The sequence below is a fragment of the Antedon bifida genome, chromosome 7 (assembly GCF_963402885.1).
Source record: "Antedon bifida chromosome 7, ecAntBifi1.1, whole genome shotgun sequence".
In the NCBI taxonomy this organism is placed as follows: Eukaryota; Metazoa; Echinodermata; class Crinoidea; order Comatulida; family Antedonidae; genus Antedon; species Antedon bifida.
In genome coordinates, this window is record NC_136232.1 from 21,621,889 (window position 1) to 21,649,483 (window position 27,595).

At 33.5% G+C, this 27,595-nt stretch overlaps 2 protein-coding genes and 1 long non-coding RNA gene across 6 annotated transcripts in view; all 3 read left to right on the forward strand.

Moving 5' to 3' along the window:
* Positions 1 to 13,770, forward strand: part of LOC144848575 (uncharacterized) — a 76,713-nt gene extending 62,943 nt beyond the window's left edge. Inside the window, exon 2 of the long non-coding RNA XR_013613883.1 lies at positions 13,519 to 13,770. This is a non-coding gene — a long non-coding RNA (uncharacterized LOC144848575). The remainder of the gene's footprint in view (positions 1 to 13,518) is intronic.
* LOC144848505 (homogentisate 1,2-dioxygenase-like) lies at positions 4,092 to 13,770 on the forward strand. The gene is made up of 13 exons (XM_078705286.1): positions 4,092 to 4,131; positions 5,257 to 5,328; positions 5,525 to 5,719; positions 6,260 to 6,319; positions 6,983 to 7,074; positions 7,765 to 7,799; positions 8,129 to 8,308; positions 8,559 to 8,677; positions 8,919 to 9,023; positions 9,597 to 9,776; positions 10,177 to 10,305; positions 10,822 to 10,955; positions 13,140 to 13,770. Exons 1-13 carry the CDS (start codon positions 4,111 to 4,113, stop codon positions 13,192 to 13,194), a joined length of 1,377 nt encoding a protein of 458 aa, XP_078561412.1. The 5' UTR covers positions 4,092 to 4,110; the 3' UTR covers positions 13,195 to 13,770.
* Positions 13,771 to 16,105: 2,335 nt separating this feature from the next.
* LOC144847736 (palmitoleoyl-protein carboxylesterase notum1-like) lies at positions 16,106 to 27,206 on the forward strand. Of its 4 annotated transcripts, none has more exons than XM_078704242.1 (15): positions 16,106 to 16,422; positions 19,154 to 19,434; positions 20,776 to 20,828; positions 20,921 to 21,016; positions 21,425 to 21,485; positions 21,740 to 21,798; positions 22,205 to 22,304; positions 23,003 to 23,191; positions 23,505 to 23,605; positions 23,856 to 24,000; positions 24,169 to 24,216; positions 24,482 to 24,609; positions 24,869 to 24,958; positions 25,689 to 25,925; positions 26,657 to 27,206. In XM_078704242.1, the coding sequence occupies exons 2-15, from the start codon at positions 19,193 to 19,195 to the stop codon at positions 26,776 to 26,778; spliced, it is 1,671 nt and encodes a 556-aa protein (XP_078560368.1). In that variant the 5' UTR covers positions 16,106 to 16,422; positions 19,154 to 19,192; the 3' UTR covers positions 26,779 to 27,206. The 4 variants fall into 4 exon arrangements, with proteins under 4 accessions (XP_078560368.1, XP_078560367.1, XP_078560370.1 ...); XM_078704241.1 differs by lacking the exon at positions 16,106 to 16,422 and adding an exon at positions 18,822 to 18,891; XM_078704244.1 differs by lacking the exons at positions 16,106 to 16,422; positions 24,869 to 24,958 and adding an exon at positions 18,823 to 18,891 and having other exon boundaries at positions 25,692 to 25,925.
* The last annotated feature ends 389 nt before the right edge of the window (positions 27,207 to 27,595 follow it).

Here is a 27,595-nt window from a genome sequence, read left to right on the forward strand (position 1 = left end):
ACGCATGCGTTACATGCGCTACGCACGTAATTGTATTGCCCTATGATGATTTATGCCCTGAAATTTATGAGTACCAAATTTTATTTAATTGTGATTCATGGTTGTGAAGATATGACTACAAACGTGATTTCGTTAAATCGTGCGTAGACCGCGTAATTTTTTATTGCGCACCGTGAAAACATAACCACATCGATTCCTGGCCATAAGGAATATACTGTGAAAAATTGACTTAGCTAGATTAAACTGATATCAAGATAAGGTCAGAAAGCAATAAAACGCATAGTGATTCCGGACCGACAGACCGACCGACATAGTGAACTATAGAGTCGCGTCCACGCGACTAAAAATGAGTGATATTTATTATTGTTGATTTTGATATTATATATTGTTTTGTTCTTTCAATAATACAATTTGTAGTTAATGAATTTTATAAAATTGTAAATTTGTTCCAAACTGAAATTTAAGAATGTTCTAATTTCTTAAGCCGAATTGATTATAACTTTCTTTCATTAATTGTTTTACAACGTTCTGTTATTTTTGTCTCTCCGATGGTTTGAAAAGAAACTTCAAATTTCAATGAATGGAGTACAAAAATGTCTATTTATCCAATTATCATAATAGAAGTTTGGGGAGTATTTAGTTGTCTTACTTAATTATTATCTTAAACGATCGAAGATGTATATACAGGGTGTACTTAATAATACCTTTGTTCTAATAAACTTAATTCTATATGTTATATATATATATATGTATTTTGAAATCCGAAATCCAGCAAAAAATCAAAGAAACTGTTGAAGAGTAATATTTCTCAATAGTTGTTGGTATTAAATGGCTAGGTCTATAGGACATCTGATTTAATCTAAATTTGAATTGGTAGTTGACATACCATGTAATTTAGGTGTCTTTTTGTATACTTATACACAGTATGTCAATTTAGTGTATTCCAAGCTATTTTTTTTAAAGAATGTACTTCAAATTGACCCTGTGTATAAGTACACTGTATATAGTTCGTAATAAGATTCCTTAAGATCTTCTTTTTACAAAAAATATCTTGTTTTTCAAAATCGGACACGTATAATGTACTTCCCGAGATACAGCTATTTGAAATGTAGCGACCGCGCCATTTTTCACAAAAAAAACCGACAAATTGAAATCGCGAGCTGCACTGACGAGATCTAATAAGATCGAAACAGTACTGTCTGCAGATTGGATAATCTCTCATTTTCTATGTAAACTAAACTACAAAAAACATCTGTAATCTGTAATAATTTAAATTTACAGTGCTTAAACAAAGTAAAATATTGAATATATATACATAATATATATCTATATCTTTATATACAGGATAACATTATGGTTATATATTATCAGAATACATTTTATACCTGATTTCGTACTTTCCATCGTTTCCTGTTTCAAAGCGCCTGTATGAAATAGCATAAAGTGTGAAGTGTAAATAATTAAAAACACTCGGTCTGTATAGACCTAAATTGACATGGTTTAATGGCTTTTGGTTCAAACATTTTCCAAAATTACCCACATTTTAACCCTTCTTTGCTAAAAAAGGAAAACACAATGTGCAAAATACTTTAAATCAATAAACTTAATACAGTACTATACAAACATTATGCATGATTGGTAAAATTCAACGACCGGACATGTATTCTTGAAGTAAAGTGTAGGATATAATATAAAGTTTGCGGTAGACCACGTGTTAGTTCTGAAAAGAACTGTTGAGTTTCTCGACGTTTCGATCAATATACTTTGATCGTCCTCAGGAGTGAGAATGTTCAAATGAGAATGTTCAATGTGAGGACGATCAAAGTATATTGATCGAAACGTCGAGAAACTCAACAGTTCTTTTCAGAACTAACACGTGTTGTACCGCAAACTTTATATTAACATTTGATTTCGCCATGCAAACCTTCAAACAATATAGAATCAATCGAATGTAAATAAAATAAAAATGACCCACATAACTGAAAAATGACCACCATAAATGTAAAAATAAAAAGTCACCTATAAATCATTCTGAAAATAACCGCAAATGTAAGAAAATTATTATTTGTGGTTAGGCCTACAAGTTTTGTTTTTTTTACATTTGCAGGCGTACCATGTTTCGAAATCTGCGATTATTTTTATACTTGTGGAAAATTAAAAAACAAAAAAAAAGTATGCAAGGCTTAATCCACTGTAAAAACTATCTCTCAAACCTTTGCATGGGATTAGGCCTACTGCCCAGTCAATATCAATGTAAATGTTTGAAAAAAGAAAATAAATTAAGAGAAAGGTGGTGGAAGTCTATGAGAGGGTATAATTCAGCGCAACAAAGAATATACATACCTAAGCGCTTCAGTGTACAAAAAAACACTTTCATTGGCTTTGGAAATACAATAATAGCTACAGGATATTAATCGTGTAAGTTTGTTTGTCAATGTTACTTTACTGTTTACAATGTGTTGTATTTTGTCAGAGACCTTAATTACAAATGTTCATGCCAATGCAGCGGAACTTCCTCCGAACAAAACATTTTAAATAATTGTACTGACGTCAATAGAAATTCAGGATCTATGGCATAATTTTCAAAAGATAAGTTTACATAAGTTAAAACAAGATATGCAACACAGTGATCATAATAGTTATAACGATGAGCCTATAAGATAACATTGTGAAATCATCGCATTTATAAATCAAGAGACGTGTAATAGTTGTCATAAAAATCGTTCGGAATTGGTGGGAAAAAGGTGGAAATATTTCATTAGTTCTTGACAGAGTTGATAAGATCAGTCAACTTGCAAGGAAGAGGCAATTTAAGACATGGTTAAATCGAGAATCGTATAACAAAATTAAATGAAACAAGGCCATATACATGGCTGCAGTCGCGTGCTCAAATTTGAGTTAGTGTTTACCGACCGACCAACCGACCAGCTGACCGACATAGTGAGCTGTAGAGTTGCGTTGCACGCGATTTAAAATACGTCATGCCGTTTGGTTGCACTGGTACAATGCTTTGTTTCTTGGTTAACGCATGATATCATACATTATTATGTTTTCAGTATTAGATTCTATTCCAGGTCTACTTATAAAAATGACGGTTTATTGTACCCGGAAATATTGATGTTTACGACAGGGCATTTCAAACACAAAAAAGGATCTGACACTTAGAAAATAAAGACAATTCAAGATCAACAACACTGAATTTTCAAACATGCAACATTGTAGTAATTGACAAGAAGTATTCGTGAAAATGAAATCGTTTGTCGTAGAAATGAAAGCATTAGGTCTTACATAACATTGCAGACTTTCGTTCTCTGGAATGTCATCGTGAAATAAATCTGTCATCGCTATGAACGATTTACAGAGAATAATTTGCTTTTTCGGGAATATTTAATTGGAAATATTTAACAGAAGATACGTCAGTAAGTAGTGAGAAAAATTAAGTGTATTTAATAATTACTTAGGCTTGTATTTAACTGTCTCTTGCGATGGTCTGTTAAGATGTATCTAGTGACAGTTCCAGAATAGTGTTTTGGAAACATCCCGCGTTCTTATCACTCGATACAATTGAGCACATATTGATGAAATAATGATAAGGCAATTGATTGTACTTTGTAAAATACAATGAGAAACTGTTATTGAAAGTATTATTCAATGAGAAATATTATGTAATATATTTAATATGATGTAATCAAATATTATCTAGGCATATATCTTTATATCTAATAACGAATTGTTAGGCCTATAATAATAGGCCTACTAATACTATATTAATATTAGCCACCAATTCAATACCGTAATAAGAAAATTGCATCCACGTATATTTATAAAAATTCCTCTACGGTGGACCAATATAACCAGTTGTATGCTATACTATTAAATGTAATTTATTCATAATTCCAGTTAAAAATTAAATCAATACCATGCAATGATATTTGTAAATACGTTTCATCTATGCCCAGTTTAATTTGTCCAAAGTTGTTGTTGAATTGAAGAACACACCTCCAAATGCTGACCAATCAAATACATCATTGAAAACACGCCTATCTCGTTTGCGTCACGGGTCACTGGTCATACACTATGTGTGTGTGATCTTCCGACGACGTACACAACATGGCCGAAGAAGATTTTCAGGTATAACAATTTAGCATACTGGCTGTAGATACAGCATTTGACTTGATATTTTATTGTGTTAGTATGGCCAATTCATTAGTATATTAAGTATACTAGGTTCACCCAGCCTATTTGCTATGGCAGGCACTAGACTAGGCCTAACCTCCTCGAGTCTTATTTGTTGACACACACACACATCATGGTGTAGATAGTCGGCCGGGTCGGTCGGGTACGTACGGTCTGCTCTCTAAATATTAAGTCTAGGCCTAGGCCTAGGTCTGTAGTAAACTGATATAATCCACGGGCTACACTCATGATACGTGTGTTCATTTAACAATTACAATACTCTTTATAACTTTTTTGGTGAGTACTCTAGGCCATACCTCTTGTACAAACAATATTCATCAATTAGTAGAATAAGCTATTCTTGTTTTTTTCTCATGAATATTAATGAGATTGTAGTAAGTAAATAACATTCAACAAACCAATACAGAAACACTACCAGTAATAGTTAATAAAAGGTCTGTTTTTCTACACTAGATTAACTTATGATATTTTTAGACACAAATTCTCAATACTGGAATTGTGCATATGTTTTCGTATCATCTGTTTAATATGCAATGAACTTAACTGTAACAGTTAAATTAGTTATTCATGAATATGTAAATATGTACTGTAATCATTTAATCAAATTTTGGATTTCATTGATAAAGTAATGTTATAATAATATATACTGTCTTTTATTCTTTATACTAAGTACTCACACTTGCTCTGATGCAGGTTTAACGAAAAGTTTGGCATATTACTGTACTTTTTAAATTGTTTGGATTCAGCTTGTTGCTTATTTTACTTGATCTCTATTGATATCCAGGCACTGGCACCCACAGCATTGTCAGTTTTTACATTATTTTTATCATAATCTGAAAAATGTCATGATACAGTAGTAACATGTGACAAACATTGTGACTCTGTATCATGGAACTTTCCACAAAAATTTAAGTGACCCAGTAAAAAGTAATTGAAGAAGGAAGGTTACCCCATGCCTTAGTGACATGGTATAAGTTACTTTGCCTAATAATTATTAATATAATGTTTAAATTAATTTGAGTGAAATAATATAGAGCCAATATTTTTTTTTAATTTCAGTATTTGAGTGGATTTGGAAATGAATTTGCGTCCGAGGACCCACGATGCCCTGGTTGTCTTCCCAAGACACAGGTGAGGTTTGAAATCAAATGTCATAGCAACCCTGCAACCCCACCACCCCATTTTTAAAATTATTTTGTATATTATGTTTCTGTTTAAACTGTGAGCAATAATTGAATGCTTTAGAATGCTGCAAAACAATAGTAGATACTACATTATATACTCTCACACTATTTAGTATTAACCAATCTATTTTTATTTACTGCAGAACAACCCACAGAAGTGTCCCTATGGACTTTATGCAGAGCAGTTGTCAGGGACAGCTTTCACTGCCCCTCGAGTTACCAATAAACGCTCGTGGCTGTATAGGATCCGTCCCTCCGCACTTCACACTCCCTTCAAACCTATTGACATGGGCAACATGCGAGATGATTGGAATTCTTGGTACCCAGATCCTAACCAGGTGAAATAGCTGTAAAATTACTTTAAATTTAATAAATAGCAATCGTCATATTTTAAGTAAATAGTTTGAACACAATAATAATAGATTTATATAGTGCAAATAAACAATGTCTCTATGCGCTCGACAATAAAGAGAAAGAGTGGAAACCAAAAGGAAGAGAACAAAAAGACAAAAACACCAAGCTAGCACCCAAACCGGAGTATGGAGATACACCATCACCGCTAACTGGGGATCAGCCAGTCATCTTTTCAGGGATCCGGTACAATCAAATCTTTCAAGTCACTATAGTACACAAACCCATAACTTTCAGATCACAAGCATGAAATTATACACTTAGACCATGAAGTAGAAGTGGGTAGTGATATCCAAGCTGTGTGGGTAAATTGGAAAACAGAAACAATTTTTTTCAGAAAATTTAAGGCAGTGAAATTTATCCATTGTTTGAATTTTATAAGAGATTCTTAGTTGAAACTGAGTAGGTAAATTTATTGAGTTTATCTTCTTTTTAATTATTATGTCAGTATCTTTTTTTTTCATTAGTTGCGCTGGCATCCATTCACAATACCTGATGTTGCCAAAGGTGCAGTGGATTTTGCAGAGGTAATCACAGTAATACTGTTCTTAAGCTCTGTCTACACTATCAAACTAGTTTGACAAAAAAAAGTGTGATGAGCCAAAGTATGGTAGTGACATACCCAAATATGGAAGTGATATGATATCACCATGTCCATATATAGGCACATCACATAAAGTTTGATAGTATAGACTGAGCTTTAGTTCACACAGAGTAGGAAAACCTCATCCTTGGGACACCTCTATTCAGAGGACACTGCTTTTAAGGGGATACTTTGTTTTAAAACGATTCAGTAGCAATATACAGTAAGTTTTAAAGCTCTGTCTACACTATCAAATTTGAGAAAAAAGGTGTGATGTGCCCAAATATGTTAGTGATATACCCAAATATGGTAGTGATATGACATCATGTCCATATATGAGCACATCACGTTTTTTTGTCACATAAAGTTTAATAGTGTAGACAGAGCTTAACACTATTGTACGGTCAACCCACATTTATAGGACACCCCTATAAGGACACACCTTGTTGGGTCCTGAACATGTCCTCTTAATAGGGGTTCTAAAGTAGTTTTTGTTTTGAATTTACTTTTTTTCAAGATCATTGCTGTTAATAGGTAAGTTACAATAAAATAGCGAACTATACACTATTTATAATATACATATTATAATGGATATTTGTAATTTCAGGGATTGAATACGTTGTGTGGAGCTGGGGATCCAAAGACTAGGAATGGACTATCAATCCATATATATGCATGTAATTCATCTATGCTACACAAGTAAGCATTTATATATCATACACTGTATGTTGCAAACACTACATAAAGCCTTGTCTACACTATCAAACTTTATGTGACAACACAATGTGGTGTGCCTATATATGGACATGATGACATCATATCACTACTATATTAGGGCATATTACTACCATATTTGGGCACATCACACTTTTTTTGTCAAACTAGTTTGATAGTGTAGACAGAGCTTAAAGCTTGGTTCCCACTAGAAAGTAACGCATGGAAGGAAGCACAACGTTAAGTGATTTGAACAATCAGAAGCGATTGGTTATTTAAACCATCATTGATCGCTTGAGTTGCGTCTCTAGTGGAAACAACTCTTGGTACTAATGAAGCAAATAACTGAAATATAAAGCTCTGTCTACACTATCAAACTAGTTGGACAAAAGAAATGTGATGTTCCCAAATATGGTAGTGATATGATGTCATCATGTCCATATATGAGCACCTCACATTTTTTTTTCACTTAAAGTTTGATAGTGTAGACAGAGCATAAAACAATAAGACAAAGGCTATCAACATGCTGTAGATCAAGATCATCTCCATAAACACTTGATGCCCTCCATAGATTGTTATTAGACTATTTAGTTGGAGTATTTAAACCACCAACCTTTAAACCAAATACACCAAACCAAATACAATGATCTATAAATATCCTGTTTTCCTTTCCAGATGCATGTACAGCTCTGATGGAGATTTTTTGATTGGTAAGTAATTTATTCATATACAAATTTACTATAGTACAATTGACATTTACTTAGTATAAATAAAATATTTACTTAATATAATTTAAACTTTGTACGTAGTAATAATTGACAAACATTATCAAATCTTAAAACCAGCATGTAGCCAGAATTTAAGTGTGTTATTTTTTCCACAAAAAAGGGCAAAAATCACTAGGAAAAAAAATTCCTGGGAGATTCAACTCAAAGAGATTCATCTAGTGGAAATCAGACTTATATCCCATTCTCAATTACAGCATATATATTTATATAAAACAAAATAAGTTTATCCTTTCTTTCTGTATTTATTTCAGTTCCTCAAAAAGGTACTCTCCGAATTCTGACAGAATTTGGGAAGATGACCGTTAAACCAAATGAGATATGTGTAATACAGCAAGGCATGAGGTTCTCCGTACAAGTTAGTGAGCCCTCTAGAGGCTACATACTGGAAACATACAATAAACATTTCACACTGCCTGATCTTGGGCCAATTGGTATGCTTTTTATTTTATATTTTTATATTTTTTTCGATTTTTTTTACCAAGATTATGAAACTGTCTTGGAAATCTGAGGAAGGTCTCTGATTTGTGTCATTTGTGCCAGAAAATTATGCAACATACAACTTAAAATTAGCAATTGAATAAAGTTGCCTGACAAATAGACATATGAAAATATTGACAGAGCACACATAAGATGGATAAACATGCACTCTAACTCACTAGCCAATAACTCTCTTCTTCATAGGTGCAAATGGACTTGCCAACCCTCGTGACTTCTTAACGCCTGTAGCTTGGTTTGAGGATAAGGAGATACAATACACAATCATTAACAAATTCCAAGGAAAAATGTTCCAGGCTCAACAGGTACGATGATAAAATAATATACAATGATATGTTAATATTTATTCAAAATGCTAATGCATTTTCAAAAGTGGGTGAAAGGTTACTTTTACTTTTGGTTAAATTATCAAAAAATAGATACAATATGAATATTCTGAAATAATGATACTAAATGTGTAATATTATTATATATAATAGCTAAAATTTCCATGAAATGTAGGCCTATAAAAATGTATATTTATTTTCAATAATTTTCTCTTTACAGGGGCATTCTCCATTTGATGTTGTTGGTTGGCATGGTAACTATACACCATACAAGTATGATCTGGACAAATTTATGGTAATCAATGCAGTGGCATTTGACCATGCTGTAAGTATTTCATTATTGAAATAAAACAACCATAAACCATCACACTCTAACACAGGTGCAATAATATTGTTGTCTAATATAAGCCAACTAAGATTCACATCTTTCTATGATCTGCCTTCGTCCATTTTTTTTTATTATCTCTTGCCATTGTTGTTTTTTGGACGTTAATAAATGTTCTTTGAATCGAATTGAAAAAACCAAACAAAGTAATGATGAAATATAGGAAAATGGAAAATCGTACTAAGCTAGCACAACTATAATACCCCTTTCGCATTGACTTGTAAAACTCCCACACTACACCAAAGAGTGTCTAAAGTTTTGTTATATGAAAGTAATATATTGAGTCTTCTTGGATAAGGACTATAAACCGTAGGTCCAGTGTACACATCTACCTCATGTACACTTAAAGAACCTAGTACATCTTTCAAGATGAGTAGGGGGTTACCCCGGTGTACTAGTACATAACATCCACTGATCATAATTGGCCCCTCTGGGAGACCAGTCTTTAACTGAGAAGGTCACCCAGTATAAATAAATAATACTATCAATATTCTTAATGTGTTTTTTGTATAGGATCCATCAATCTTCACTGTGCTCACGTGCCAGTCAGAGACAGCCGGCGTGGCAGTAGCAGACTTTGTCATATTCCCACCACGTTGGTCTGTGCAAGAGCACACATTCAGGCCTCCATACTATCATCGTAATTGTATGAGTGAATTTATGGGCCTTATCAAAGGCAAATATGAGGCTAAGGTAGGTACTAACTATACATTATATCTATCTACTATAGGCTGAGTTTACCCCACTGAGTCACACTTCACAATACACATTTACCTCATTGTTGTGATCCATGCATTCCCAGTCATAAACTATTGTAACACTTCAATCTCCTAACCCTTCAGATGGGATATAAAGCTGTTGGTCCTTTGTACATATACTGTAGTACAGTATATATTACAAAATTAAATATTTGGGTTTTGGATTGTCTCCCAGTGTATTAATCATGGTCCTCTACTGGGCCCTGAGAGAACAGCCTTGTGTCACCCCGTATAAAAGAGAAATAAATAGACACACCATTTGCAAAAATTAAATTTCTCCCTCGTTTGTTGTATTTTGCATTCTTAGCATTTATATTAATTTTATTTCATGATAGGAGGAAGGGTTCAGGCCTGGAGGTGGTACGCTACATAGCATGATGACACCACATGGACCTGATAGTGAGTGCTTTGAAAAGGCATCAAATGCCAACTTGAAAGCTGAAAGAATTGCTGATGGTACTATGGTAAGTGGGTATGCTACGCAGAGAAGCATGAAATTACAATCAAGCCCATAGCCAGGGCAGTACATAAGGTTAAAGGTACTTAAGGTTAAAGGTACTTAAGGTTAAAAAGAACCACCTTTTATATAAAGTAACCTTTTCAAACTAGGGACGAGCAGTGAAAGTGCTAAATAGCCATCAGCAAAAAAATCTATCATCTACTATCTATTATGTATAGACCTAAAACAATGTTTTTCTTCAGTCCCCAATAGTCAACAGTGGATAATCGCTTACACTCAAAATTGTCCTGTACAGTATATAAACAATTGGGCTACAAGTTTTGCAATACTTGAATTTTATCCATTATTTTATAGTACTACATTTGTTAACAGATTGGACAAGACATAGGTACAGCACTATTATGGCAACCCAATAACTAGGACAATTGCACATATTTATAAATGTTGATCTCAGATCTCCACTAACATTCAAATACTGTAGATTGTGTGCCATAAAGAAAACAATTTATATCTTCCAAAGGCATTCATGTTTGAGAGCTCGTTTAGCTTGGCTTTAACAGAATGGGGAAATAAGACCTGTCTACGAGTTGATGAAGAATACTATAAATGCTGGCAAGGATTAAAAAGTCACTTCAATCCAAATGATAGACTAAAGTAAGTCATTTTTGTTCACTCTTTGATTGAGATTTAACATTTTCAGGTACAATATATGTTTTTGCATCCTCCAGTCTAAATAATACTCATTTGTACCCATTATGGCTAGTAAAAAAGTATATTACCAGTTCCTATATAAGGGTGCAATGCTGCTACTGTGACAATATTCCATATAAGCATGTTTTTTTTTAATTCTACGGAATGTCTTTAATTGTAATTGCTAGCCTGTACACCCTATTTCAACCTAGGAAAATGCTCCGTGCTAGTAAATCTAGGCTAGCTAGTGAAAAACAATAGATTAGCATGGATATTTTAAGGGCAGTACATTAAGTGCATTATATGACTATAAAGTCAATATGCCTTTGCACGTCATCACCAATGAAAAGGTTGTTTTTAAATAAACTTTAATTCGACTGCTCTTTACATGCAAAATTCATTGACATACCTTATCTTAATAGATGATGGCAAAGTTTACTTAGCACACATTTCAAATATGTTATTGTTTCTAATTGAGAGCTAAAACAAGCATTTATCCAAGAGTTTGCTAATAGTATGTACGACGTTGACATTAACGATTTGAACTGTGTTTTAACAAACAACCATTATCAGTTATATAGCTATTAAGTGCAGGTGTTCAACTAGTTATATACTAATATAAATGCCAAAAGTTTATTAAGAGGGAATTGCATGTGCAGCCCTGGGCAGGATTGCTACTCAAATCCCCATTTATCATTCTAGATGGAGGGGTCAGTATTAATAAAGTGCTTTGGATAATAAGGACAGATGTACAACCTTTTTAAAAGTATACTAGATGCGTAAATTATAACATAAAAATCCAGTATATACAATGAAAAAATGAACAATTCCTTAGCTATGTTTAATACATAAGGGTTGGACTGCACTTTAAGCTCCTCAGACTATGTTCAGACTTGCAGCATTAGTGGTTCTTATCTAAAGCAAGGTGTAACATACTGTAATTCATCCATCAATGTAAAACTCGAAAAGTACCTCAGGCTATGTTCAGACTTGCAGCATTAGTGGTTCTTATCTAAAGCAAGGTGTAACATACTGTAATTCATCCATCAATGTAAAACTCGAAATGTACCTCAGGCTATGTTCAGACTTGCAGCATTAGTGGTTCTTATCTAAAGCAAGGTGTAACATACTGTAATTCATCCATCAATGTAAAACTTGAAAATGAACAATTCATTGGCAACATAAGGGTTTGACTGTACTACATACCTCAGGCTATGTTTAGACTTGCAGCATTAATGGTTCTGATCTAAAGCAAGGTGTAACATAATCCATCACGTTCAATGTTCAGACACAACCTAATTGCATCACTAATCAATGTTTATTTGTTTATTCATACAGCACATGTATGAAAGGCAAAAAGTGACAAAAAGATAAACAGAAAAGGGCATCACAACAAAATGTATATAATGTACCAATCCCTAATACAGTTTAAATCCTTTAGGGCACATATGCTTTGATAACATGGCATTATAGTATAATTTAAATTAATTTAAAGGTATTTTACTACATATTCCCATCTGATTTCATGCATGCTTCTAGCTATTAAATAATTATTTAAATGCTGTGGTTTAGTCAGTTTCATCTGGAAATATTTACCCAATAAAATACTAATTTGTATACTGAATCTAGGTATGTCAGACTTGGCAATATTTCTCCAGATTTGATTATATTCATCAGGGTTAATGGGCGGTGTGTTGTACTTGCTTTTTAAAATTCACCTTTTGGACTCTTAATTATAACTGAATTTCAACAGCATTGTTAAAAACAAATTATGTAACTAGTATTAATAACTAAATTATGATAAATGCATTCCATTAAGTGCCCACTGAACTGTCTTTGTCACAAAAAAAACACCTTTTGAAGACTAAAGCTATGTCTACACTATCAAACTTTATGTGACAACAAAATGTGATGTGCCCATATATGTACATGATGATATTATATCACTACCATATTTGAAGATATCACTACTATATTTGGGTACATCACACTTTTTTTGTCAACCTAGTTTGATAGTGTAGACAGAGCTTCATTTTTTTTCATGGCTCTTTTTCTATATAGATTTGTATTATAAATGTTTAAACAAATAGTAATTTAGCAAAAAACAGTTAATTTTAATAACTGGCTTTTCCCAATTATACATTTCAGATTGTCCGAAACTGGAGGCGAGTCAGTGTCCAAAGTCAAGAAGTTCAGCTTTTAAAAAGTTGGACAGACTTATTAATTTTAATTCAAGATTTAAAATCTGAAATTACATATTTATTTTGAAAATATAAACTATTAGGTAAAATTTGGATGTATTATAGTACTGTAATGCAAAGTTCAAATATTTATTATTGTTCGAGTTTTAAACAGTAATTTTTTTTTTTTTTTGGCTGCAAGGATTGGACAAAACCTGACTGAAATATGTATAAAGTATTAAATTTGTTTTTTTTTTATCTATTTCCCAATAATTTTTTGGTTCCATGAGAACATAATAATTTGACTAACTTGCCAACATTTTATCATGTATATACACATTCAAAAGTATGTAATGTACAGTATTGTGTGAAAGTAAAACACACTTTCCAATAATTATTTATCATTTTGTCTCATGTTGTCTATTATCATTAATATTAGCAACATAAAGCTCTGTCTATCCTATCAAAGTTTATGTGACAAAAAATTGTGATGTGCCCACAACATCATATCACCACCATATTTTGGGATATCACTACCATATTTGGGTACATCACACTAGTTTGATAGTGTAGACAGAGCTTAAGACTGTGCAATTAAAGATCAAAATGTAATATCAAAATAATTGTGTCATACATATGTATTGAAGTACTTTTAGTTAAAATAATAATATTAACAGGGTGAAACTTCTACCAATTACCAACCAATTTTTTTCTGAACATTTGTTTGATTAGTATTTTCTTGCTGTATCTATAATAGGTAGATAAATAATTGCTTTTTGTTTTCAAACTCCCTCCTTTTTAAAAATAAAAATGTAATGAAAAAATGAAGACAGTTTTATTATAGTTCCACCCATGTTGGTCCATTAATAAAAGTAATTACAGTATATATAAACCAGTTGTGTACTCGATTATACTTAAAGCATGATTTATCTTTTTCATCAGCAATTGGTAGCTAACCTTTTAAGTTGTCGTAAATGTGTATTTTTCGGTAGTATTGTTCCAAAACATAACAAAAAATATTCCTGAAATTACAATGCGGATTTGGAAATACTATACAATATACGTCACGCATTTCTGCGTGACGTCAGCCCGTTATACTACGCACGATTTTTTTTATGCCAGCCTTTCTATTGTTATTTGCTCTCAAGTGAGACTTACTAGGAAACATTTTGTAATTTTAATTTTTTTAAATTTATAATCAAATGTTAATTCTGAGAATAAGTCAAACCTATGCATACGTTATCATTCTGCAAACAATAGGCTTACCTCTTCAAGAAGCGCCCCTGGGTAACTACGTTTATTGACGTCATAGAAATTTCGAATGAGTACTACAAATGGTTTCTTATGGGAATTTTTACATAATGAATAACATAGAAAAGGAATGTTTCTCAACACATGTTTACCATTGCAATGTGCTGTTTAGTGCAAAATGAGAATACAATCCGCAAGGCATGCGATAAAACTTGGTACAAACGCACCGCACCCCCGAGATCTAATGTACTACTTAATACCTACTTACGCAGACGAATTTCTTGTGTTTAAATGTGAAAGTTTGCCGATAGAGTTTGTCAGGGGAGGCGGTAGGCCAGCTAATTATAAGTCTACCGATTATTGTGTTTTTGAACTCGGTAGAACTAGATCAAGAAGTCGTTTTATCTTTTACCTTGCAAATACCTTGCAAATATACAAAGAATAATCTTGCAGAAAAATGTTTTGATTTTCTTTATTAATATGAAATATATACCGTTTAATACAAACATTTATAATGTTAGCAACGTACAATGGCAGCGTAATACCTTCCCTAAAATTACAGAAAGACATACATTCAATTCATCAGCATTTGAACGCGTGCATGTGTTCGTGCTGACACACGATGTGTAACTTGGTCCATGTTCATGGCCAATTAGTGTTAATTTAACCGATTAGTGTCCCCAAACAAACACGACCCAAACATTACCTCGTACGTCATTACTATCGTAGCGTATCAAATTGTAACGAGCTCTGGGTAAACGGACAGAGACATGGGGATCAAACTAACGTGGGTAGACTAATCGCCGCCCAGCTTGGTCTGAAAGAGATAAGCCGATATTAGATTAATATGAGAAGAAATATTGTAGGCCTATGCGTTTTCTGTTTGTTACGGTAAATCTTTTCAAAAACAACCTGACTGTTGGATCCAGGATTTTGAAATAGATGCCTCTGGAAGTGGAATTAGTAAGCATGTATGTGCAGAAGTTACTAGTGTTATTTACATTTGTCGAAAATGTGGGGTCGCTTCTCCCCTCCTTCAAGATCCCCCTGGATCCCATCCTACACTATAATTTCTAATAACAATCCATTTGAGCGTTTGTTTGTTTCTTTGATTGTTTCAACATGTATTTACTTCTTTATTTAATTTGTTACGTTTTAAAAGTCCTGATGACATAATTCGAACACATTAAAACAAACATATATTACAGTATTTAAATGAAACAACGCATTTATCAAATTGTAAATGACATTTTATCCAGTGATAATATTACAGGTCTACAAACAAGTTTTCTCTCTCTTTTTTGGTAAACCTAGAAATACATACGCAATTAGAGTAAATATATTAGTCGATGTGACACATGTACGAAATGGATACCATTCTCCTGGCTGTCAAGGGAATTAGGAATGAAATAGGCGGTTAACATTTGTACCCTTTTAAGCCGTAAAAAGAAAATCGTGTGACCTCATCCATTCATGTACCGCTGACGGCTTCTATTAAGACGACTCGTATTCCCACTCCCGTTGTCGTGGTTTATTCAGTAATTTGTCAAAAAAATAATTCAAACCGTTCCCTAGATGAGCTATACATGACCTCTTGTGTTGTCACCGCCCCCGTCTCCTGCTAGCTTTATTTTTCTTCGCTAAGGAGAACGGTGCATTATCGACGGGAGCGCGGCGCATCATAGCGCGAAACATCGCCAGACGGCAACAAGATCAAGCGTATAGCGACAGAAGAGTAATTTAAAAGTGGAGTATCTCAGTGTAAAGATAAATAAACATTAATAAACAAACACGGTGTGACGTCGATAATTGCTGTACTCGTTTTTTAGAAGTGCGGAAGATTGTTTTACTTTTAACGAACGACGATCTTTACACAGACCTATTTAGTAAACCGTATTACAAGGAAGGTATTTCATACGGGTTTGATCCAATAATTAAAATTCGGATGTTATCTCGACTTATCTCTGGAAATTCATATTAATTTTTAACTTTTGCAAAAGGTAAGTGGATTTTCTCTTTCTCGCATAGTAGGCCTATACTTTTCTTAAATTTTGCCTTCTAAAACGTTGTCAAAAAAAGTGTTTAGGCCTACTTGTTTCTTTATCATCTTAAAAATTATTTTTTACCCCCAAACATATCACATAGGCTGTAGAAACACATACACATTTCCCACTAATACGTCAAAAAACTTTTTTTTCTCAACTCGTGTTAAAATCGATTTATGTTCTTCAGTTTTCGTTTTTGTAATGCTCCGAAATATTCGAAACAATAAGACATGATTTGTTATTTTGTTGTTTATTGTAGAGCAATAGGCCTACATAATAAAACGATGAACTGGCCTAATTCAATAATGTTAATACAATACAAAGAATAATAATAAAAGAAAAAACATAAATGATTGTAATGTTTTATATCCCGGCTATTTTTGTTTTTACTAATTTTACCTAACAGTTCATAACTTAAAAATGTTAAAATCTTTTTATAGTAACTCTCCTGGTACGGTAATTTCTAAAAGTATTTGGAGACTTTTATAGTACAATCTGGCCCTCCTGGACCGTTTAGGCATCGTAATCAGGGTGTACTGGGTTAAAAATGCCTGGGCCCTGTCATGCTACATTACATTCATGCAAATAATTTACAGACTCGATCGTGTTGACGCTACACGAAGTTAAATTAAGGAATTTCATTCGAAAATGCCCTTCGTGTTTAGCCGTCTGAGAGCATGTGGGTATATTTGAATTGTTTCATTATTAAACAATTTCATTGAATAGAAATGAAATTATTTAGAACAAGGCCATATACATACATTGCTGCAGTCGTTAGTTAGTTAGAGTTATTGTTTACCGACCGACCAACCGACAGAAATAGTTAGCTACAGAGTCGCGTTTGCACGCGCGCGACTAAAAACGTAAAGCAGTGCTTGCATAAACGCTCAATATATATTCGTTCAGTGCATGATTTAAACGAGAAGATACCAATCGAATTATTAGGTTTACTGCTTATAGGCCTATATTCGTTCATTCTTTTAAACATTCGACGCAAAAGTCTAGCCCTATTGTGGTATCTTTTCATCGCAATTAATTGTAATTAAAGTCCATCAAAACACACTGATGTGTAGGCCTACCAGGGCAGGGCTCAAAGTACAGATGTTCTCTCGTTACGACACAGGGCGGCGGGATTGATAGGATGAAACCGGGGATAAAACCCAACAACAAGAAGTTGCAATTCATTTAAAATATTCTGTGTAATTGTATTTTATGATATCCAATTATTATTTTTCACTTCCTCGGTTTTCTTTTTGTTGATATGTTAATATTGGAATTTAGTGATCATTATTTAGTTCGTTATAGGACGGCAAACCGTTTTGAGGCACGATGGAATGACAATATTACTATAAAACGGATTGAAAGAAAACTGAAGAAATCTATGAAGAAGTTTGAAGTTTGATCTTTTATTATTTTCATCATAATCAAGAATAACAAGGCCAAATACATGGCTGCAGTCGCGTGTGCAAATTTGAGTTAGTGTTTATCGGCGGACCGACTGGGACCGACATAGTGAGCTATAGAATCGAGTTTGCACGCGACTAAAAAGAATAGGGATGAAACAAATATACACGTACTACCATAATTTCTTACTTAGGCCTTTTTCTTACGTACCAGTAACAATCAAACGGCATTAAGACAACATTGTTTTGAATTTTTTTAAATTAAATATTTTTGTTGACGTTATTTGCCCTTTCTACGCGACCTCATTATTTACCAGATTCGAGGCTACACAACAAAATAAATAAATATTTACTTCCATTCTCGTTGAAAACCAGTATCCAGATGGAATGTAAATTTGAGTAGCCCATCAAAGTATTCTTTTATCATGCCGAAATACAGTGATTGATGTTTTGTGGTAAGTTAATGAATCTTGCGCGCGCGACGGTATAACTTACATTTTGGACCTCTGTTATTTCTTATAAGTTTCATTGATAATACGTTTTGCATTACTGGATCTATGACTAATGAATATTCATATATAGTTTTAATTTAATATCCTTTCATGTCACCGACACGTTTTATCATTATACACAAATTCTAGATAGTTAGATTGGTAAAGGACTACTTAAGGGATTACAACTCCAGAAGCGGCTTGTCTTTGAAGTTTGTACATCACCTAAGGTGTTACTCTTCAAATGGTGTTTACTCAAAAGGGTCTGGAACTAGTTCCATGAATTTACTTTGTTCCTGGCGGCTATCGGTTCCCTTGGGCCTATACTTACGATCTCCCTTAATTTTTATCAAATCTGTGCGTACGACATAGGTCGACAACCTCTCGGATAAACGACAGCCCATTTTTGGTTGAAAATTGGACTCGAAAGAAAGAGATTTATCAAACAAATAAAGTGTGGTTAAAGTGGAACAAACAGTGTTAACGTTGTCTTCTATTTAGCTGTTTCAAAGAAACTTATACTATACTCGGTAAGTTTATCCAGCGTATTTTAGAAAACATTCGATCGAACGACGAAGGGGAGGATTGAACACCACGTTTTTCAGGGGAACTTTTTGTATATTGGTTCCTGAAGGTAAACATCTTAAAAGTCTTAACCTACCACAGTACTGCATGAATTACTATCATTATTATACTATTAATGGGCCTATACTTATCGTCTTACTAATGCTACTTTTTAAATCGTTAACATCTAATCAGGCTGTGTTTTAAATGAACACTTTGTTTTTCTAGATCACCGGTACATCATCGTTAGGCCTATCTGGATATAAAATGGATATACTATTTATTATCTTTGTTTTCTGTACGCCACTGCTTGCTAAGACGATGGGATATACTTCAGAATCTGGAGGACAGAAAGAGTATGTTCTGAACCTAACCAACAACCAAAAAGAAGACATGAAAAAACTGGCCTTTTCTCTCAGGAGTTGTGACGTCAACTTAGCGCTACCTATAATGAAATTACGATTGTTAAAAAATCAGTCTGTAACGTGTAACGATGGGTCATCTGCAGGGTAAGTTTCATAAACATTTTTCTGTCCCAGTTTGACGTCAGAGTTGAAAATTAAATTTGTTATAATAGTTTCCTGGGGAAAAGATTACAGTAAAGTATGTTGCATTGAACATCGTACAATTTGTTCTGATATATGTAAACTATTTTTGTTTACTAAAACCAATTTTGGAGACAAGGGGTGTAGTAGGTCTTCACCTATTTTTAGAATTTGTCATCATAATGTAAATTACTTTATTTCATTCAACCTCCCTTAAATATTTATTGTGATTGGTAGATCGTTATAACATTCAACTATTACGAGCTCATCCATCTGTATATTGTAGGCATATAAATGAATTAGGCCTAATAATAGCTCACTGTGTATGTTGAGGAGGGAAATCTAGAAGCAACAATATTTGCACCTAGCCCATCGACAGTAAAGAGAATGTTGACTATTATTACTATAAACACTAATTTAACACTAATCCTAAACCTATAACTATTGAAGGTCCTATCTTCATTTTGACTGTCCAAATATCTGTACCAGGATGGAGAGCTATGTCTACACTATCAAACTTGATGTGCCCATATATGGACATATCACTACCATATTTGGGCATATCACCACCATATCTGGGCACATCACATTTTTTTTTGTCAAACTAGTTTGATAGTGTAGACAGAGCTTTAGACCCACTTAACCGTAGGCCTGTACATTTCCTTCATTGTTGCTCACTTTAGACCACCAGTATACAATGGATAGGATAGGAAATGACTTTCAATTGAAATCAAGACATTGACTATAGAAATCGGTATAAGATATTAAAGGATTAATCAAAGTGGCCGTCATTTCTTTTGTACGTATCCCCGGTGTAACACGCTAACGGTGTTTATACCTGTTAATTTATATCGGATACGATTTGACTACAGATCGTAAAAAGTATTAGGCCATCGGATGAAAATCCTATCGTTCAATCCCGTTCCGAATTAAGGATAATAGCATAACTTCTCATAATTATTATGTTAATGTTTTTTTTTAAAGTGATAACACGAAGTTTTACCTAAAAAACGTGACATGTAAAGAGAAAAATACATGCAAACTTCCGTAGTTTAAATTTGTCCACACACCTATAACTTACATTAAACTTTAACTACAGCCTTTGTGTTATTGTAAAAAAAAAGAAATATTTGTTACGGGAAAATTGAAAGAAATTCTCTCGGACATACATTCTTCGTATCACAAATATTTTCATGAGATTTTTTTTTTAGTAGAATTAATTTTATCTTATTTATTCATAAATGTCTTTGTTTTATTTTTTAATTGTACACACACAAACATTTGTTTTTCTTTTTACCAAAACAGGTATTATCTACGTCATTCACCGATGAGTCGGCGATGGCTCGTGTTTCTACAGGGTAAGGTATAAATCAAGATAACCACTAAAATATAAATATATATCCACAATCCATTAAAAAATATATGTTATTTTGTTGTTTGTTTATCAAAGGTGGTACTTATTGCTACGATCGTTCGAGTTGTAATTGGAGAAATGAAAATTCACCAAGACTTACAGGGTCACTGCTTTGGCCAGAAACTCAGAAAGGTAAGTAAATTCATAGACCATGGTGGATAATTAGGTCTACTTATAGGGATACTATAATAGTAGCAACGATTCGTGGTACTGTACTGTAGGCCTATCAACATATTCAGCGTCACATGTGTATGACGAATCAGGCCTATAATTCCCGCCTTGGACGCAACGCAACGACGTAAGCGAAAGGTTTTTCCTATCACAAGCGATGTGTTATTCGAACTTGTGATTGGTCAATTCGCTGCGGCTTACGTAACGTTGCGTCCTAGTGGAGACCGAACTTAATCTCAATACAGATATTTGATAGGAATTTAATTATCAAGAAACTCTGAATGATCTGAATTTTTTTTGTTACCTCGCCGGGTTACATTACTCAATTATTTACAATTTTGTTTTTAATATTCATATATTTATTTTAAGGTTCTGGAATTTTATCGGCTGATCCTGTCAATAATCCTATTTGGTGGAATGCAAATGTTGTGTACGTTACCGTAATTTTCAATTTAATTTTTATTTAACGAATTTTTTAAATTATTAATCCTTTCTAATTCTTCTCCAATGAGAGATTTTATTCAGTGGGCCAAATGAAATGAATAATCAAAGTAGACCTATATGGTTACATATCAAGCCCTACATATTGTATATATACGTCTTTTTTTGCCGTAGGAGATCTTTGAGAATACAATTTTAGAGATTACTGACTAATCTCTTATTTATTTCTCGTGTTTCTTGTAGTATGATACCGTACTGTTCAAGTGATGTCTGGAGTGGGACTAAGTTAACGTCCGAAACAGGTAAGTTAAGTAAGATCAGTTATCCCGATAAGTTTAGCCGAAAAAAAAACCCGGTTACCGAACACGATCTATTTATGCTTGGCTTGTTGAATGACAGTTGGGCAAATACGGTTCAATGACTTGGAAATACTAAATCAAATCATGATTATATTTAATTTTTAATTTAAATCACGTTTCTTAGATGTGATCTACTAGATCACGTTAGGTGGTAAGTTTTATAACGTTAACAATGACTGACTGACTTGATCATGATCAGTGAAAGCCTGATCAACGAAGAATGTTTACCGGCCTAAATAATAATTAATAAAACACAACGAAATATAGGCATACATCATGTAATGATTGATTGTTGATGACTTAATGTTATGAAAGATCAAAACAATAATTGCAATGATTCCTTTTTTAGGTTATTCATTTATGGGATCTTTGATAATAAAGGAAGTGCTCCGTGAACTTTTACCTCTCGGTCTCTCAGGCGCAAAGCAACTTGTTCTTGCCGGAAGCAGGTTAGATATTGTTGTTGTGCACAAGAACGAATCTCTCTTCTGTTTCACTCGCGTTACACCTGATACCACATGGAAAGTTGAATTTGTACAAAACATTTTACCTATACTATTTCTGTCAGTTCAGAAAAAGTATAGGAAAATGTTTTGCCAAACTTTGACAGAAAAAAATATAAAGGAAAATTGTTTTGCCAAACTTTTAGAAAAAAAAACTATAGGAAAATGTTTTGCCAAACTGACAGAAAAAGAATCGTAAAAAGATTTTTCAAATTTTGACAGGAAACGTATAGGAAACATTTTTTACCACAAAAAATATAGGAACAAATGTTTTACGAAAATTTGACAGAAAAAAAATATAGGAAAACATATTTTGCCAAAATTCTGACAGAAAAGGTACAGGAAAAATGATTTGGCAAATTTTGACAGAAAAAACTATAGGAAAATGTTTTGCCAAACTGACAGAAAAAGTACAAGATAAATGTTTTTCCAAACTCTGACAGAAAAAGTATAGGGAACAATGTTTTGCCAAACTCAGACAGAAAAATTATAAAAACAATTGTCTTGCCAAACATATTTTCTATTTTCTTTTTTACTGCCTTTACTAACCTACTGCAGATGTAGGCCTACGTAAAACTGTGTTCCATGTGATAATTTCAACTATTTCATCGTTTTAACCATAATTTATATTTGATATAAATTAGTGCTGGAGGAACGGGAGTGTTGCTAAATTTGGATAGTATTAGTGATTGGTTAACGTCTGTAGGGAGCAACGTGGAGTTACGTGGATTGGTTGATTCGGGGTGGTTTATGGACATGGAACAACTGAAAGAGACAAGATGCGATAGCTCAATATTCTGTAAACCCGCGGAAGCAATATCTAAAGGAGTCACGTATGTACGATTATCGTTTAAATGTAGATATTTCATCGTGAATCGAATGCTAGGCCATGTTAAGGGGGCTTTTGGATCGATTTGGTTGCACGATCCAGTAGAGTAGTTTTTAACTTTACAGGAGTTGGATTTCCGTCGCGTGATATTTAGGCCTACCGCGTTGCACAACGAATTAAAATTTTGTTTAAAACAAACGAGTATGCAATACTTCAATCGTTTAAATGGAAGAAAAAAACGCACGACACGTAAAACGAACTTAACAAATCAACTTGCAAGGTTACTTGTGTTATAATGAAATGTCTTCATTATTTAGGCTTTGGGGTAGCTCGGTGCCCACATCCTGCCTGGAGATGTATGGAGTTGGAAATGAATGGAGATGTTTCTTTGGATTTAGGATTTATCAAACACTAAGAAGTAAGTTCGCCCTTTGGCACTATTTTTTCATTCTTACCAATAATTATTTTGTGTGTAAAGAAAATATTGGAAGGGGTTTTTTTTTTAAATCATCATGTGAATTGTGGAAGTGTTTTACGTATGGTAAAATGATTTAACATGCATTTTTTACAACTTAAAAACGATTTAATTAAGGAATTTAGAGTTAAAAAGTGAACTTTCGATACTGCTACAATAAACTGACAAATGCTATTAATGTTGTTATTTCCAGCGCCCGTATACATCGTACAATGGCTGTATGACGAGGCTCAGTTAACAATCAACCTTGTTAGTCTAATTCCACCTACAGAACTTGAAGAGTGGAACTACATGCAGAAAACAGCCAAAGAAGTTAGGGCATCGCTTAAAAATGTATCGTAAGTTTTTACAAATCCAAGATTCACCAATGAAAAATAAATCATTGGATTAACAAATGTTTTACTTAAAGCACGTTTGATAACCCTCTTGTAACTTTTATAATAACTTAAGTACGTCATTTAGGCCTAACTGAGTTTAGTTTAGTAATTTTCTTTTCTTTTCTTCAGCGCTGTGTTTGCCACGTGTTGTTACGGTCACATGATTCTTGAGAGCAAGTAAGTCCTAGTATTTTTATCGCTCTTTTCCGTTAGTTTTAAAATAACACAATTTCACACATTATCACAAGCTATATGACAGTTCAATTGATCCGTCGCTTGTGATGATTGGCCACCGTACTTGGTTGCGTTACTGCGGTAATATATTGCGGGGGAAAACCGGCATTATTGCTGGTCTTGATCCATTCACACAGAAAGGAGTTTATAAGAGTAAAAGGTATGCTAAGGTATAATTACACAAATGAAAGATTAATATTTTTTCCAGTGACTGGACAAAAATGGCGGTACGCAATAATTACCTTCGTCATTCTTTAAAATGCTGGTTAGCATCGAGTACCGAAAGTAATCGGAATTCCGGTCAGCGTTCAACATCTACCAGTAAAACAACAACAGGTAGGCTAACTCAATGTACTGAATATGCTTACTAATTTTTGGTTAATTATTATAGACTTGTAATTCAGAAGTATAGTCGCTAACATTTAAATAGTGCAAAAGCGCTTGTGCTAGTGTTGCTATTGCAATATCAACAACGGATAAACATGAGGGTTTCGCGAAGGAACCGACAATGTAAGCTCGACATATAACACATCTTTTGCAAATATAGTTGAGAACATATAGCATTAATTTACTTTAACACTGTTGCAATTTTCAGTTAGTCTCAATTCTACCGTAATTCCGAACACAACACAAACACAGTCCCTAAAACAGTCTGGGTTTTTTAGTCTATGGAAAAGGAGTGCAGGTAATCTAAAACAACGTCATCCACTTTTCGATTTTCTATCACACGATCATCCCCTCCCTTCACTACCGAATCTATACTTGTGTTCAGTAGGCTATTTATCACTTTTACTAATAATATTAACATAACTTTCTTCCTTTGCTTTAAACTTTCACATTGTGTCTATTTCATTGTTTTTATCCTTTTAGACATTATTATTCTACCATTGTTCCAGGCATAATTTTTAAAATCTCATACATTACATCATTCTCTATTTTTCATCATTTAATTTACTGAATGGTTGGTATTTTCTTATTTTACTGTACGATATTTTAACATGTGTGTAGTGGATACAGTTAGTACTTTAATACAACATTTATAAACGCAAAAACAAACGTGGTCCAACAAGTGTTTTTAAAGCTTGGTTCCCACTATTTCATATAATCCCAGGTGATAGGTACCCGCTTTGAGATGTGTAATTCTTCTAGTGTTCCATGAAACGTTGTTGAAAATGTGTATAATAAAACAAAATGCTTATATTATACAAACTCAACAAAGTTTTATCACAATTCACTTAACAGCGTCAATGTATTTCAATCAAATCTAGACATTAATTAATTCCTACTAATTCCTAAAAATATTTAATTTATTATAACCAAGAATTATTATGAAGAACATTTGACTCTGTATATCGGAATTTCCATACTGAACAAATAAAATAAATAAATAATATACATTTTTTAATCGTTTTCAGAAGCCAGGCGACAACCGAAAAATAATCGTCGAAGAAAGTCCAGAAATAAAGGAAACGAAAACAGAAATAATAATAATAATAGGAACACGAGCGGTAACCAGGGCGTGGTTAGTGATGATCCTAAAGCTGGGGGTGTGTCACGTAACAGCAGACGATGCCAACATCACCTGATAGATCACGCTGATTGCCCTCACTGTAACAACCCAACATGTCCTAAAATTAAGAACCGATACACAGGTATGTAATTCATCGGGAGCATGTGGATGATGGGATTGAGAAGGAAGAGTCGGAAGACTTTAGCCACGACTGACGCCCGTATTCTGAAACCGAACTTTAGTTTTAGTTCGCAGTTCGACTTGAAAAAGTCCTAGTTCGAGCTATTACTTCAAGTTCGATTCATAAAAGAAGTAGTCGAAGTTTGCAGTTTGACTTAATGAAGTTTAAATACTATTTAGTCGGCGACTTAGCCTGCCCCCTCGAGGACTAAAAAAATCGATCAAAATCCGTCTCGATTTAGTCGAGGTTGGTCTGATTTAGTCGCCGATTTAGTTGAAGTCATTTTTAAAGTTTTATCTCGAACTAGTCCGCTTTAAGAATACGGGCGAGAGTCGTAGAACCTTTAGGACGTGGAATAGTTTAGTATTGGAAACATGAGTGTGTCGCTTCCATTGAGAGTAGTCCAAAGAGAATAGAACAATGATGAACAAATTATCCGTGCATGTTCCAAGAATGGGTCTTTTATCAGAAATAAACCTTATATATATGATTATTGTTACCAATACGAAAACTAGTTTGCGGCCAAGGAAAACAAAATTCACAAGTTGTGTTATCAGGTCACGCCAACGAGAATCCTAAAATGTACTAAGTAGGCATAATCAGTACAATATTTACGTCACATTTCAGAAAAAAATCTAGTCAATCAATACACTCTCTGAATCTCTAACCTTTCATATTTTTTGTTTGTTTAGGAGAAGAAATGGATTTTCTTCAGTACATGCGGTTATGGGGCCTGGACATATCCGACATAGCGAAGCAAGTGGGTGTTGGCACGTACAGATTATTGCAAATGATGAGTCCAGATTCGTTATAGTGCGTAACATCATATTAGAAAATAATTTTATCATAGATATTGTATTATATTGAGAATGACATTTCTCAACACACAAGAAACGTTCTGAATATTTGAACTGTAAAGTAGAGACATGTTTCATGTGATACTACAGTACAACATGTTGGCTGACAAGCCCTCCATGTTTGGTGTACAGCGATACCTCTGTGACATCCCTATTCCTGTGAAAAGAGCGGTAAAAATGAGTTAATACTACGGCTAACCTCTATTCAGGAGACACCACTATTAAGGGTACACTTTATTGTGTGTCCCATTAATATGAGTTCTGCTGTAGGCCTAAACAATTGAGTTCAATATTGTTTTCATATGATTCATCGACCTATTCCAAATAATTATACAAACAATCTAAACTACTGTATACGATACAGATCAAATAATTGAAAACAATATTGAGGACTAAAACCATATTTGTATGTAAATTGATGTTTTCTCATAATAGATAATGTTTCTATAGCTATTTTATATCGCTGCCTCTACAATTATAGCGGTTCTTCAAACTTGTAAATATATAAAAAGTATTTTTTAGCTTTGCATGACGTCATTACTGCATTCTTTTGTGCAGTTGACTAATATAGTTTATAATTTCAGAGAGATATTAATATTTAAGACATTGTAAATATAGGCCTATTGTTATTGAATGTTCTGAATAAAAAAGATTTGCGACAGAACTATAGTTTCTTTGTGTGCTTTGATTAAGCGTGCACATGCATTATGCATACTGTATATGAATAAAAGAAAAATAGTGAATAAACGCAAAGTATTATTTTCGGAGATAAAA